The following is a 12,500-nucleotide window of genomic DNA, read 5'->3' as shown; positions in this document are numbered from 1 at the left end:
TGTATGAGTGTGTGCGCGCGCACAGGTGTCGCCCAGCACGACTCCGCGCCGCCGTGTGGCTCCGTGACGTCACGGCGCGCGCTGCGTGGAAGCGTTGCCGTGGTGACAGCGGGCGCATTCTCTTCTCGGACTCGCGCATCATCACGAGTTTCGACTGATGGAAAAGAGCAAATCATTCATGCTCGCTCTCTTTATCGCGCGCACACACACACACACACACACACACACTCTCACTCTCTCCCATTCACACAAAATGACTGGACAGAGCAGCAAAACTTATACAAAACAGAAATCATGACGCAACTTATCTGCTAAAATATGTGCGATAGAATGTGTTTGTGTAAACTAATAAAATAAACTAATTAACTTTTTATGAACAAAAAACACTAATATATAATCTTACTCGTTATTTACAGAAGACAACCACCAAAACGCCATTCAGACTGTTTTATTTATACCATATTTAAGTATATAAGTGTATGAGTGTGAATGAATGAGTGTGTGTGTGTGTGTGTGTGTGTGTGTGTGTGTGTGTGTGTGTGTGTGTGTGTGTTGATGTTTCCCAGTGATAGGTTGCAGCTGGAAGGGCATCCGCTGCGTAAAAACGTGCTGGATAAGTTGGTGGTTCATTCCTCTGTGGCACCCCAGTTTAATAAAGGGACTAAGCCGAAGAGAAAATGAAGGATTGAATAAAAATACTATACCCTATATTTCATTCATTTTGTTTTCAGCTTAATCAGGGGTCGCCACAGAAGAATGAATCACCAACTTATCCAGCATACATTTTTTACTGCAACCCAACACTGGGAAACACCCATACACACACATGCACTACGGCCAATTTAGTTAATCAATTCCCCTATAGAGAACATGCAAACTCCACACAGAAAGGCCAATTGACTCAGCGGGGACTCAAATCAGCAACCTACCTGCTGTTAGGCGATAGTGCTACCCGCTGCACCACCGTGAAGCCATATTTTAATTATACTATACTCTATATGCACTATACTGTTTAAATTCACTATACTCTATATTCACTATACTATATATAAATATACTATACTCTATATTCACTATACTCTATTTAAATATACTATACTCTATATTCACTATACTATATTTAAATATACTATACTCTATATTCACTATACTATATATAAATATACTATACTCTATATTCACTATACTATATTTAAATATACTATACTCTATATTCACTATACTATATATAAATATACTATACTCTATATTCACTATACTATATTTAAATATACTATACTCTATATTCACTATACTCTATTTAAATATACTATACTCTATATTCACTATACTATATATAAATATACTATACTCTATTTTCACTATACTCTATTTAAATATACTATACTCTATATTCACTATACTATATATAAATATACTATACTCTATATTCACTATACTATATTTAAATATACTATACTCTATATTCACTATACTCTATTTAAATATACTATACTCTATATTCACTATACTATATATAAATATACTATACTCTATATTCACTATACTATATATAAATATACTATACTCTATATTCACTATACTATATTTAAATATACTATACTCTATATTCACTATACTATATATATAAATATACTATAATCTATATTCACTATACTCTATTTAAATATACTATACTCTATATTCACTACACTACAATTAAATATACTATACTCTATATTCACTATACTATATATAAATATACTATACTCTATATTCACTATACTATATTTAAATATACTATACTCTATATTCACTATACTATATTTAAATATACTATACTCTATATTCACTATACTACAATTAAATATACTATACTCTTTATTTACTATACTTAAATAGACTCTATACATATACCAATGCCTTGTAAATAGATAAATTCATCAATTAATAATGTCTGTTTTTTTAATAATGTCAGAATATTTTTGCAGGCAATAATTAATTGCAATATTGAGAGTTTAAGATAATTATTTTTTAATTTTCAAGAAAAGAAAGCTTAACGGCCTTTATTTGGTCCATTTTCTTCTCACGAAATGACACTTGTATTTCTACAATGCAGTAAAACATATGCTGGAATGGTGTGTGTGTGTGTGTGTGTGTGTGTGACATATCGGTTATTTTCTACTTAAAATTGAGACTGTATTTTTATCCTCCTGAAATATTGTGTTTCTGGCAATCTCAGAAGTCGGATGTGAACGTGTTGACATTGTGTATGTGTGTGTGCGTGCGTGTGTGTTTGTGTGTGTGTGTACAAGTGTGTTTGAGCTGTTTAATCGAGTAATTGCTTGTCTGTACTGTGCAGACCCATGAGGTACATTTCTGCTGAATCTAATACTATTGCCCACGCAGAGTCCAGAACACACACACATTTTGTCTCTCTGTGTGTCTCTCTTTCACACACACACACACACACACACGCACACACGCACGCACGCACGCACGCACACACACACAAACACACACTCTCTCTCTCTCTTTCACTAACTTGATTATATATATGAGCAATATCACACTCGTAGCAGTGCGATATGGCTGTATATCAGCACTGGTGGGAGGCGTGCGTTGGCACAAGGCAGCAGGCCGAGTGCCTTAGTGCCCCCACCAGTGCCAATATACAGCCATATCGCACTGCTACGAGTGTGATATTGTGTTTATACAACAGTTTGACGGCATAATTGTGTATATAAAAACAAAATCAAACATGGAGAGTCTCAAAAACCCTTTTGTATGAGGGACTACTTTCTTCCGCATTCAAACCATAAGCTGACAGTTCAACAGCTGAGCGTGCATCTTTTAAACTGTAGATCTGTAGTGTCTGCTTTCTGCTGGCTGTATGTGGGTGGAGTAATACACAAAGGGTAAAGAGGCTGGACCAGGGGCGGACTGGGACAAAAATTCAGCCCTGGCACTGTAGCCACACCAGCCCACATTACCACACTGACACAGCCCCACCCACAGACACGCACATTCACTTTTTTATTTTGGTGTACAGATGGTGAAATAATATGACATTCTTGCCAGATTTTGATTATGTCCGGGTAACCTCGGATTGGGTCGGCCCATCTTGAAACCAGGCGGCAGTTGCTGATTGGGCCAATTGCTTAACATTTATTATTATTATTACTATTATTATTATTAGAATTATTATTATGATCATCATATCACATCTAGCAAGAGATAAAAGTTGTCTGCACTTAAAAACAATACATATTTAAAAAAAAAAAACTGACCGGCCCAAATTCAAAATTGGTCCGGCCCATATGGCATTTGCCAGAATTGCCAGATGGCCAGTCCGCCCCTGGGCTGGACGGCTGCTGATATTACAGAATATCACACGGCTATCAGCCAATAAGATTTGAGAATCATACAGAACTGTTGTATAAATATATATATATATATATATATATATATATATATATATATATATATATACTACACACACACACACACACACACACACACACACAAATCATTACATCAACAGACCGTCATTACTTCGAATGTAACCAGATTATGAGCATTTTAAAATGTAGCCTAATCTGGTTTAGATGTTATAAACCCTCCGAGCATCACATTACCTGTAGAGAGAACATTATTACGTCAATAAACACAGTTAGAATTCACATCGAACTCAAGAGTCTGTACAAACTAAACAAACCTACCTTGCTATTGTGCTAAACCAGCTAGCACAGATCCCAAAGGCATATTAGCGAAGAATACCAATCATTTCTATCCATGAAGAGTATAAATATAATAGGGTATATGCTGAAGTATGCTAATAGGACTTTGAATTTGCCAGTAGTCTGGGTTAAGCGTTTCCGGTGAACTGTATGCCAATGCAAAAATTGGCGAGTTTTAAGGTCAGTTTTCATTAAAAATCAGTGATCTAAACTGGCTGAGGGATATCTGATATAAAGAGGGTCTCCGATTGTACAAGAAGCACTGCACTAAACTATATCCCCCCCACCCCCCTGGTCTTTGTATAAGTATTTATTTTACCCCAGTATATTCAATGGAGCTTCTGCGCTATCCTGCCGATTCTGACGGGTGCGTGGGAGTAAACAGCTTTTTGTCTTGTTTTACGCTTGAGCAACTAAATAAATGCCAAAGTCTGTTTAACTGAATGTATTTTAATGACATTACAGCATTGATGCTGTAAAAGGAACCGTATAAAATGGAAAAAAATTCACAATAACAGGTCACCTGATGTTTATCAGTATGGGAACAACACTAGCTCGGCATATACCCTATAGCAATTAGACTAGACTTAATCTTTTAATTAATATGCACATTAGCATAATTAATATGCATATTAGCATATTAATATCAACTCATACACTTTAATGGACAATTCTATCACTATTTAGCCTCATCCTTTACTTATAACAAACTTATTTGGCTTTTTTTTCTGTTGAAAAACAAAGAAGATTCAGTGAATAAAGCTGGAAAACCGTGACTTCTGTCCTACTATGGAAGCAAATGGTTACAGTTTTCAGATTACTTCTTTAAAGACTGTCTTCAGTGTTCAGCAGAATAAAGAAACTTTAGGTTTGGAAAGGTTTGGAAATCGTGAGTACATTTTAATTTGTGAGTGAACTGTCCCTTTAACGGGGCGCAAACGCACGGCGGTGTTTGGTATAAAAGTCAGCTCGTGTGTTTGTAAACAGTGGGTCGGCTGGGGTCGTGTGATGACCTCCGTGACGTATAAATGACTGATCACGATGGATATGGGAAAAACTGAACTGAAAGACATTATTATCTATTCGACTAAAGATAAAGGAGAATGTAAATGATCAGGAAATGTTTAATCGAGAGATTTATAACGATTCTGAGTGCTGAAATTTTAAGTCGCTCATATTAATTTCACTATGTCTCATTATTTTTTATGTACGTTAAAGTTGGAACAGATATCTTGCCTTGTGAAACAGAAAGTGTAGGTTTGTTTGAATATTCACATATCTTATTTAGCAAGAAGAAATAAAGCAGTACTCACGTCTCCTCGGTCGTTGATGAATGAGACGCCCAACGGTCTGTTGACATTTAAACTGATTCAGTGATGAGTGGTCAAACGTTGTACAGTGGTCGTCCACACCACTATAAGCACAACTTTCAGAAACTGAGGTAAAGTTGGTTTTATATTCGCACATTCGACTTTCTTCTTAACAATATCACTTCAAAATAGTATTATCTGCAAACTCTAAATAGTGTAACCATATTAGCAGCCAATGAATATCAAAGTGCAACATAGTTCAGTCAATTAAATAGTGCTAATGTTGTTTTCAAGTCATATTTATTTGTGATTTCGGACCCTTTATTCAAATTAGCCTAGTAGATAATATAGGGAATGCTAAATGGAGGAATGTGCGAAAACATTTTTAAATGTGCAAACCTCAATCTTAAAGCAATAACGGCCCTCGTGATGTTAGCATGGCAACATTGTGACATCGCTGCAGCAACGTAAAACCCTCCTTTTTGCAAGGTTTGTGCAATGGGGCAACGTTGTGTGTTTGTTGGGATTATACTGTGCGCAAAAGTTATTATTTTCACTATCATTTTACACATTTCTGTCCACAGACTGCTAGAAATAAACAATTCGACATATTAGCATAACCGAATCTTGCGTTAGCCAATCAGAGAAGCTGTACTACACTCAGCGAAACATCGCGACATTTTAACAAGGAGGATTTGTTAATTTTTTTCTTCCTTTTTTACAGTTTTAAATGTATTTATAATTCAATTTAACATGCTCTGTTAATTATCATTGTTACTATCAGTTTTTCGAATTTGTAAGTTTGTAATATTAATAGGGGATGATACACTATAAAGCATAAGCGAGCTTATTAAAGACTTTTATACAGCATTATTCCGATTACTGTAATGAATGTGAAGAATAGCCTATTTTAGCACCTATATTAGCAACTGCATTTTATTATTATTATTTGTTTCACTGAAAATGCATAAATTGAATCAATTAACAAACGAAATCAAAACACTAAAAAAACTGATTTTTGCTTGATAATATTTGATTGTACAGTGTACAGGAGCTTCAGATAATAAAACACTTCTTTATTACATTATTGTTATAATCATTATTGTTATTATTATTATTTGCAGGAAGTAATTATAAGACTTAATGTTTAGTATTATGTTAAAGACCAAATGTGGTAACTTATTTACAATATTCAAGAACAAAACACCAAAGGTCATCCGTTACTGACATTTTACCATGGTAATTAAGACTTTTTCCGGGAAGCATGTTCAAATAAAGTAAGCTTATAGCCGAGGCTACAACTGATGTTCATTTATTTACATTCGTACTTTAGTTTGGGGTCTGAGAAACTAGATCTAGGAAGAAAATCCCAAAATATCCAAAACAAGTCTCAGTAAACTGCTGCTGCTGTGTTCTGGCGCCGCCTGGTGGAGCAGTCGTAGCATAACATCAAAAAGTCCATACAACATCTTAAATTTCACATTTTACCTGTGCTAATAATTGTTTATAGTTTCACAGATGCTCACTATATAAATCCAGCTTGATGAGTATGGTGACCGCGGCATCACAATAAATGTTATTCGTTACTCATATAATGTAATAAGGATGCGCAAATCCAGCTGTAAACATGTGATTTTAGGATTTAAAATATCTAAAAACATCAAATTCTAGATACACTTCATTACATTAACTTTGTTATAATAACTCCCCATGTAAAGTAAAAAAAAATACTATAGTAATTTATAGTACAAACAAGTGTTTTAGAACCTTTCTACGGTAAAATACTCAATCTGTTGTGGTGATTCTACAGTCGCTATGGTAACACAACAACTACAGGGATTGATCTGTTGTGGTGATTCTACAGTCGCTATGGTAACACAACAACTACAGGGATTGATCTGTTGTGGTGATTCTACAGTCGCTATGGTAACACAACAACTACAGTAATTGATCTGTTGTGGCAATTCTACAGTTGCTATGGTAATACAACAATTTAAACAAACGACCCAATACTGTAGTTTATACACAAAAAGGGTTTATACAACGCACCAGTTCACTATAGTAAAACTAAAGTATACTACAGTATTTATTACAATCAGTACTCATTCATTTTTCGTTTGGCTTAGTCCCTTTAATTATCAGTGGTTGCCACAGTGGAATGAACCGCTAACTATTACAGCATGTCTTACACAGTGTATGCCCTTCCAGCAGCAACCCATCACTGGGAAACACTCATACACACTCATTCACACATTCATACACAACGGCCAGTTTAGTTCATCAATTCCCCTATAGCGCATGTGTTTAGACTGTGGGGGAAACCGGAGCACCCGGAGCAAACCCACGCCAACACAGGGAGAACATACAAACTCCACACAGAAACACCAACTGACCCAGCCGAGACTCGAACCAGCAACCTTTTTGCTGTGAGGCGACAGTGCTAACCACTGAGCCACCATGCCGCCACACTTTACTATAGTATAACTTAAAAACACAAAATTATTTACTATGATTTCTATAATAAACAGTATTTTTTGTGAGGATAATGCCTTTTTTTTAAATACAACTATAATATAACTATAAAATAATTATAATGTACATTTAATATACCCAATGTAACATGTACAGTAAGCGGCAGCAGTATAAGATGTTTATTATTTGACAGTAAAACTGCAAACACAATATATGAGGATATAACCGCAGTAAAAATAGAGTTAAATATATCTAAATATATAAAAACAGCAAACAGCAGCAGCAAAAGACACGAGCGCTGACTCCAAACTGAATCCAAAATCAGTGGTTTGCTGTCAAATGGATATCTTCACATGACTCTGTGCTCTCTCGTTTAGAAAAGCAGCAGATATAATAGAGGCAAGTAAACAGAATGAGGAGTAATACTAAAATATTAAAAGGGAATCCGTGTAACAGAGAACAAGGCATTTCTTGTTTTGTGCATTTCACAAATTTCTCTGGAAGTTCTGTAATCATCTCAACATGACGTATTCATGCAGAGTGTGCGAATGTGTCTGTGTTTGTGTTTATATGTGTGTGTGTGTGTATGATTGCATTCATGTATTTGTGTGTATTTATATTTGGTTGTTTATGTTGGTGTGTATGTGCTTTGGTCAGTGTTTCAGTGTTTCTTCTTCACTCTCTGTGTTCACTCCTCTTTCTTTCTTCTACTTCTTCTGTGCTGCTCCAGTCTCTGCAGGCCTTCCTCTCGCCCCAGTGCATGCTGGGAACCCGCTCTGTGAGCCGCTTCCGTCGCACTGATGTCGATCTGAGCATATTTACTGCAATTTCTCCCTGCAGAACAAACCCAACATCAACAACACAGAGCCAACGCAACACTATACTCTATATTTAAAATATTCTACTATATTTAAATACAGTATACTCTATATTCACTATACTATATTTAAATATACTATACTCTATATTCACTTTACTATAAATATTCTTTACTCCATATTCACTATACTATCTTGAAATATACTACACTCTATATTCACTATACTCTATTTAAATATACTATACTCTATATTCACTATACTATATATAAATATACTATACTCTATATTCACTATACTCTATTTAAATATACTATACTCTATATTCACTATACTATATATAAATATACTATACTCTATATTCACTATACTCTATTTAAATATACTATACTCTATATCTATTACACTATATTTAAATATACTATACTCTATATCTATTACACTATATTTAAATATACTATACTCTATATCTATTACACTATATTTAAATATACTATACTCTATATTAACTATACTCTATTTAAATATACTATACTCTAGATTCACTATACTATATATAAATATACTATACTTTATATTCACTATACTATATTTAAACATACTATACTCTTTATTCACTATACTATATTTAAATATACTATACTCTTTATTCACTATACTATATTTAAATATACTATACTCTATATATAAATATAGTATATAATTACACTACTCTTTATTCACTAAACTATACATATAAATACACTAAACTCTATATTCACTATACTATATTTAAATATACTATACTTTATATTCACTATACTATATTTAAACATACTATACTCTTTATTCACTATACTATGCTTTTTAATGTACTTTTTACTCTACTTTTTTCCCATTTTAAGTGTATGTTGTTATTGTTGTTTTTCAACACCTCTGAAAGTGGCAGCAGTGCTCGACTCCTGCAGCTCCAGATCCATCATGTAGTTCAGCTGTTTTCTGCATGAGGGGCTAATGGGAATATTCACATACGTCACTGCATCCCTCAGTCTGTCTGAACCCTCTGCTGGAAACACACAAACGCGCACTTACACTAGCTGAAACAGCAATCAGATGCACAACACACACACACACACACACACACACATACACACACACACACACACACACACACACACACACACACACACACACATACACACACACACACACACACACACACACACACACACACACACACACACACACACAGAGACACACACACTAGTTTACCATCAGTCGCAGGATGGAAACTCCTCTGAGATCCAGCAGCAGTTGACAGCAGATCATACCTGCTCCACTCGTCTGACTGAAACACAGAAAACACACCTTAGTTAGTCTGAATCCTGCTTAAAATGTGGCGTGTTGACACCGGTTTCACCTGTGACCTGTCTGCACAGGCTCAGTCTGAGAGCTCGGCATTATCTGCTTATACAGACAGAATCAAGCTTTCAACGGGAAAAGAAAAACTGTTTCTAACTAATTACTGAATTGATTTGTCTAGCATGCAGCATGATGAAACATGCTAACCATCTGATCAACCATTATGGGCTGTGGTGATAAACGGATGCATTGGGATTTGTAAAATAGTTTCTGCAGACGGCACTCTAGGCTAGTTTTTAACAATAGACAGCGCTCTACAATAGTTTTTAACAGCAGATGATGCTCTAGGCTAGTTTATAGCAGCAGATGCCGCTCTAGGCTAGTTTATAGTAGCAGATGGCGCTCTAGGCTAGTTTATAAGTGCAGATGGCGCTCTAGGTTAGTTTATATTAGCAGATGGCGCTCTAGGCTAGTTTATAGTAGCAGATGCCGCTCTAGGCTAGTTTATAACTGCAGATGGCGCTCTAGGCTAGTTTATAACTGCAGATGGCGCTCTAGGCTAGTTTATAGCAGCAGATGCCGCTCTAGGCTAGTTTATAACTGCAGATGGTGCTCTAGGCTAGTTTATAGTAGCAGATGCCGCTCTAGGCTAGTTTATAACTGCAGATGGCGCTCTAGGCTAGTTTATAGTAGCAGATGGCGCTCTAGGCTAGTTTATAGCAGCAGATGCCGCTCTAGGCTAGTTTATAACTGCAGATGGTGCTCTAGGCTGGTTTATAACTGCAGATGGTGCTCTAGGCTAGTTTATAGTAGCAGATGCCGCTCTAGGCTAGTTTATAACTGCAGATGGTGCTCTAGGCTAGTTTATAGCAGCAGATGCCGCTCTAGGCTAGTTTGTAACTGCAGATGGTGCTCTAGGCTAGTTTATAGCAGCAGATGCCGCTCTAGGCTAGTTTATAACTGCAGATGGTGCTCTAGGCTAGTTTATAGCAGCAGATGCCGCTCTAGGCTAGTTTGTAACTGCAGATGGTGCTCTAGGCTAGTTTATAGCAGCAGATGCCGCTCTAGGCTAGTTTATAACTGCAGATGGTGCTCTAGGCTAGTTTATAGCAGCAGATGCCGTTCTAGGCTAGTTTATAACTGCAGATGGTGCTCTAGGCTAGTTTATAGTAGCAGATGCCGCTCTAGGCTAGTTTATAACTGCAGATGGCGCTCTAGGCTAGTTTATAGCAGCAGATGCCGCTCTAGGCTAGTTTATAACTGCAGATGGTGCTCTAGGCTAGTTTATAGCAGCAGATGCCGCTCTAGGCTAGTTTATAACTGCAGATGGTGCTCTACAATAGTTTATAGTAGCAGATGCCGCTCTAGCCTAGTTTATAGTAGCAGATGGCGCTCTAGGCTAGTTTATAGTAGCAGATGGCGCTCTAGGCTAGTTTATAACTGCAGATGGTGCTCTAGGCTAGTTTATAGTAGCAGATGCCGCTCTAGGCTAGTTTATAACTGCAGATGGTGCTCTAGGCTAGTTTATAGTAGCAGATGCCGCTCTAGGCTAGTTTATAACTGCAGATGGTGCTCTAGGCTAGTTTATAGTAGCAGATGCCGCTCTAGGCTAGTTTATAGTAGCAGATGCCGCTCTAGGCTAGTTTATAACTGCAGATGGTGCTCTAGGCTAGTTTATAGTAGCAGATGCCGCTCTAGGCTAGTTTATAACTGCAGATGGTGCTCTAGGTTCGTTTTTAGTAGCAGATAATACTCTAGGCCAGGGGTCACCAATCTTGTTCGTGGAGGTCTGGTGCCCTTCAGGGTTTAGCTCCAACTTGCCTCAACACACCTGCCTGGGTGTTCAAGTATAACTTGTAAGAGCTTGATTAGCTTGTTCAGATGTGTTTGATTAGGGTTGGAGCCAAAATCTGCAGGATACCGGACCTTCAGGAGCAAGTTTGGTGATTCCTGCTCTAGGTTCATTTTTAACAGCAGATGGCGCTCTAGGCTAGTGTTGAACAGTAGATGGCTCTCTAGGCTAGTTTTGTAATATAAGATGATGCTTTAGTCTTGTATTTACCTGTATATGGAGTGCTCTTGGCTAGTTTTCAGCTGCAGACAACAATCTAAGCTAGATTTAAACAAAAAGCTAGTTTATGACGGCACATCATGCTCATGGCTAGTTTAAAACGGCAGGTTAGGTCACACTTTATTTTGATGGTCCGTTTGTTGGATTAAGGTACACTGCATCTACAAGCCAACTAATTCTCATTAGATTATAAGTAGACTGTTAGGTTGGGGTTTGGGTTTGGGTTAGGGTAAGTTGACATATTCTTGCAAAGTTTTTTTATAGTCAGTTAAATGTCTGTTAAAGGAGCAGAATCAGTAGATATTAAGCAGACAGTCTACTAATACTCAAATGAAGCATCAAAATAAAGTGTTACCGCAGGTTGTATTAAACAGTTAACAGCACTCTAGGCTCGTGTTTAACTGTAGACAGACTAGACTGCATTTATTAAGTAATATTAAGTTACCTCTGCGCTTCTCTCTGTTCGGCTGTCCATGATTTCATAGTCAGGATCTGCTCTTGCTTTCTCAGGCCAGATTCTCTCTTTGTTTTCTGCACAAAGATAAACCACAGCACCAACTCAGAGTCAAACACAAACAGTATAGCATATATTTCCCAGATGAAAAAAATGTCATGTCATGATCTGCCACTTATCCAGGGCCGGGTTGTGGGGGCAGCAGTCTCAGGAGAGAAACCCAGACTTCCCTCTCCTGAGATACTACTCCAGCTCCTCCAGGGGGATCCTGAGGCTTTCGTAGGCAAGTAGAGAGACATAGTCTACCTAGAGTGT

At 36.8% G+C, this 12,500-nt stretch overlaps 2 protein-coding genes across 6 annotated transcripts in view; both read right to left on the bottom strand.

Annotated features, from left to right (window-relative positions):
- Positions 1–5,682, bottom strand: part of LOC571043 (solute carrier family 24 member 2) — a 79,738-nt gene extending 74,056 nt beyond the window's left edge. The window contains exons 1-2 of one of the 2 annotated variants that reach the window (XM_073907713.1): positions 5,429–5,611; positions 5,033–5,155 (exon numbers count right to left, since the gene is read on the bottom strand). The gene's annotated coding sequence lies outside the window, so the exon portion shown is untranslated. Of the gene's footprint in view, positions 1–5,032 lie in introns of both variants that reach the window. The other variant, XM_073907711.1, reaches the window with a different exon arrangement.
- A 1,984-nt stretch (positions 5,683–7,666) lies between these two features.
- Positions 7,667–12,500, bottom strand: part of dok7a (docking protein 7a) — a 20,141-nt gene continuing 15,307 nt past the window's right edge. For 2 of the 4 annotated variants that reach the window (XM_073907704.1, XM_073907706.1), the window contains exons 10-13: positions 12,177–12,262; positions 9,571–9,646; positions 9,233–9,364; positions 7,667–8,335 (exon numbers count right to left, since the gene is read on the bottom strand). In XM_073907704.1, the coding sequence (XP_073763805.1) occupies positions 8,190–8,335; positions 9,233–9,364; positions 9,571–9,646; positions 12,177–12,262 (440 nt within the window). In that variant the 3' untranslated portion in view covers positions 7,667–8,189. The remainder of the gene's footprint in view (positions 8,336–9,232; positions 9,365–9,570; positions 9,647–12,176; positions 12,263–12,500) is intronic. The other 2 variants (XM_073907705.1, XM_073907707.1) reach the window with 1 other exon arrangement.

The sequence above is a fragment of the Danio rerio genome, chromosome 7, assembly GCF_049306965.1.
Source record: "Danio rerio strain Tuebingen ecotype United States chromosome 7, GRCz12tu, whole genome shotgun sequence".
NCBI classification, from domain to species: domain Eukaryota; kingdom Metazoa; phylum Chordata; class Actinopteri; order Cypriniformes; family Danionidae; genus Danio; species Danio rerio.
The sequence above is the reverse complement of the archived record's forward strand: the minus strand, read 5'-3'. Positions and strand labels throughout refer to the sequence as shown.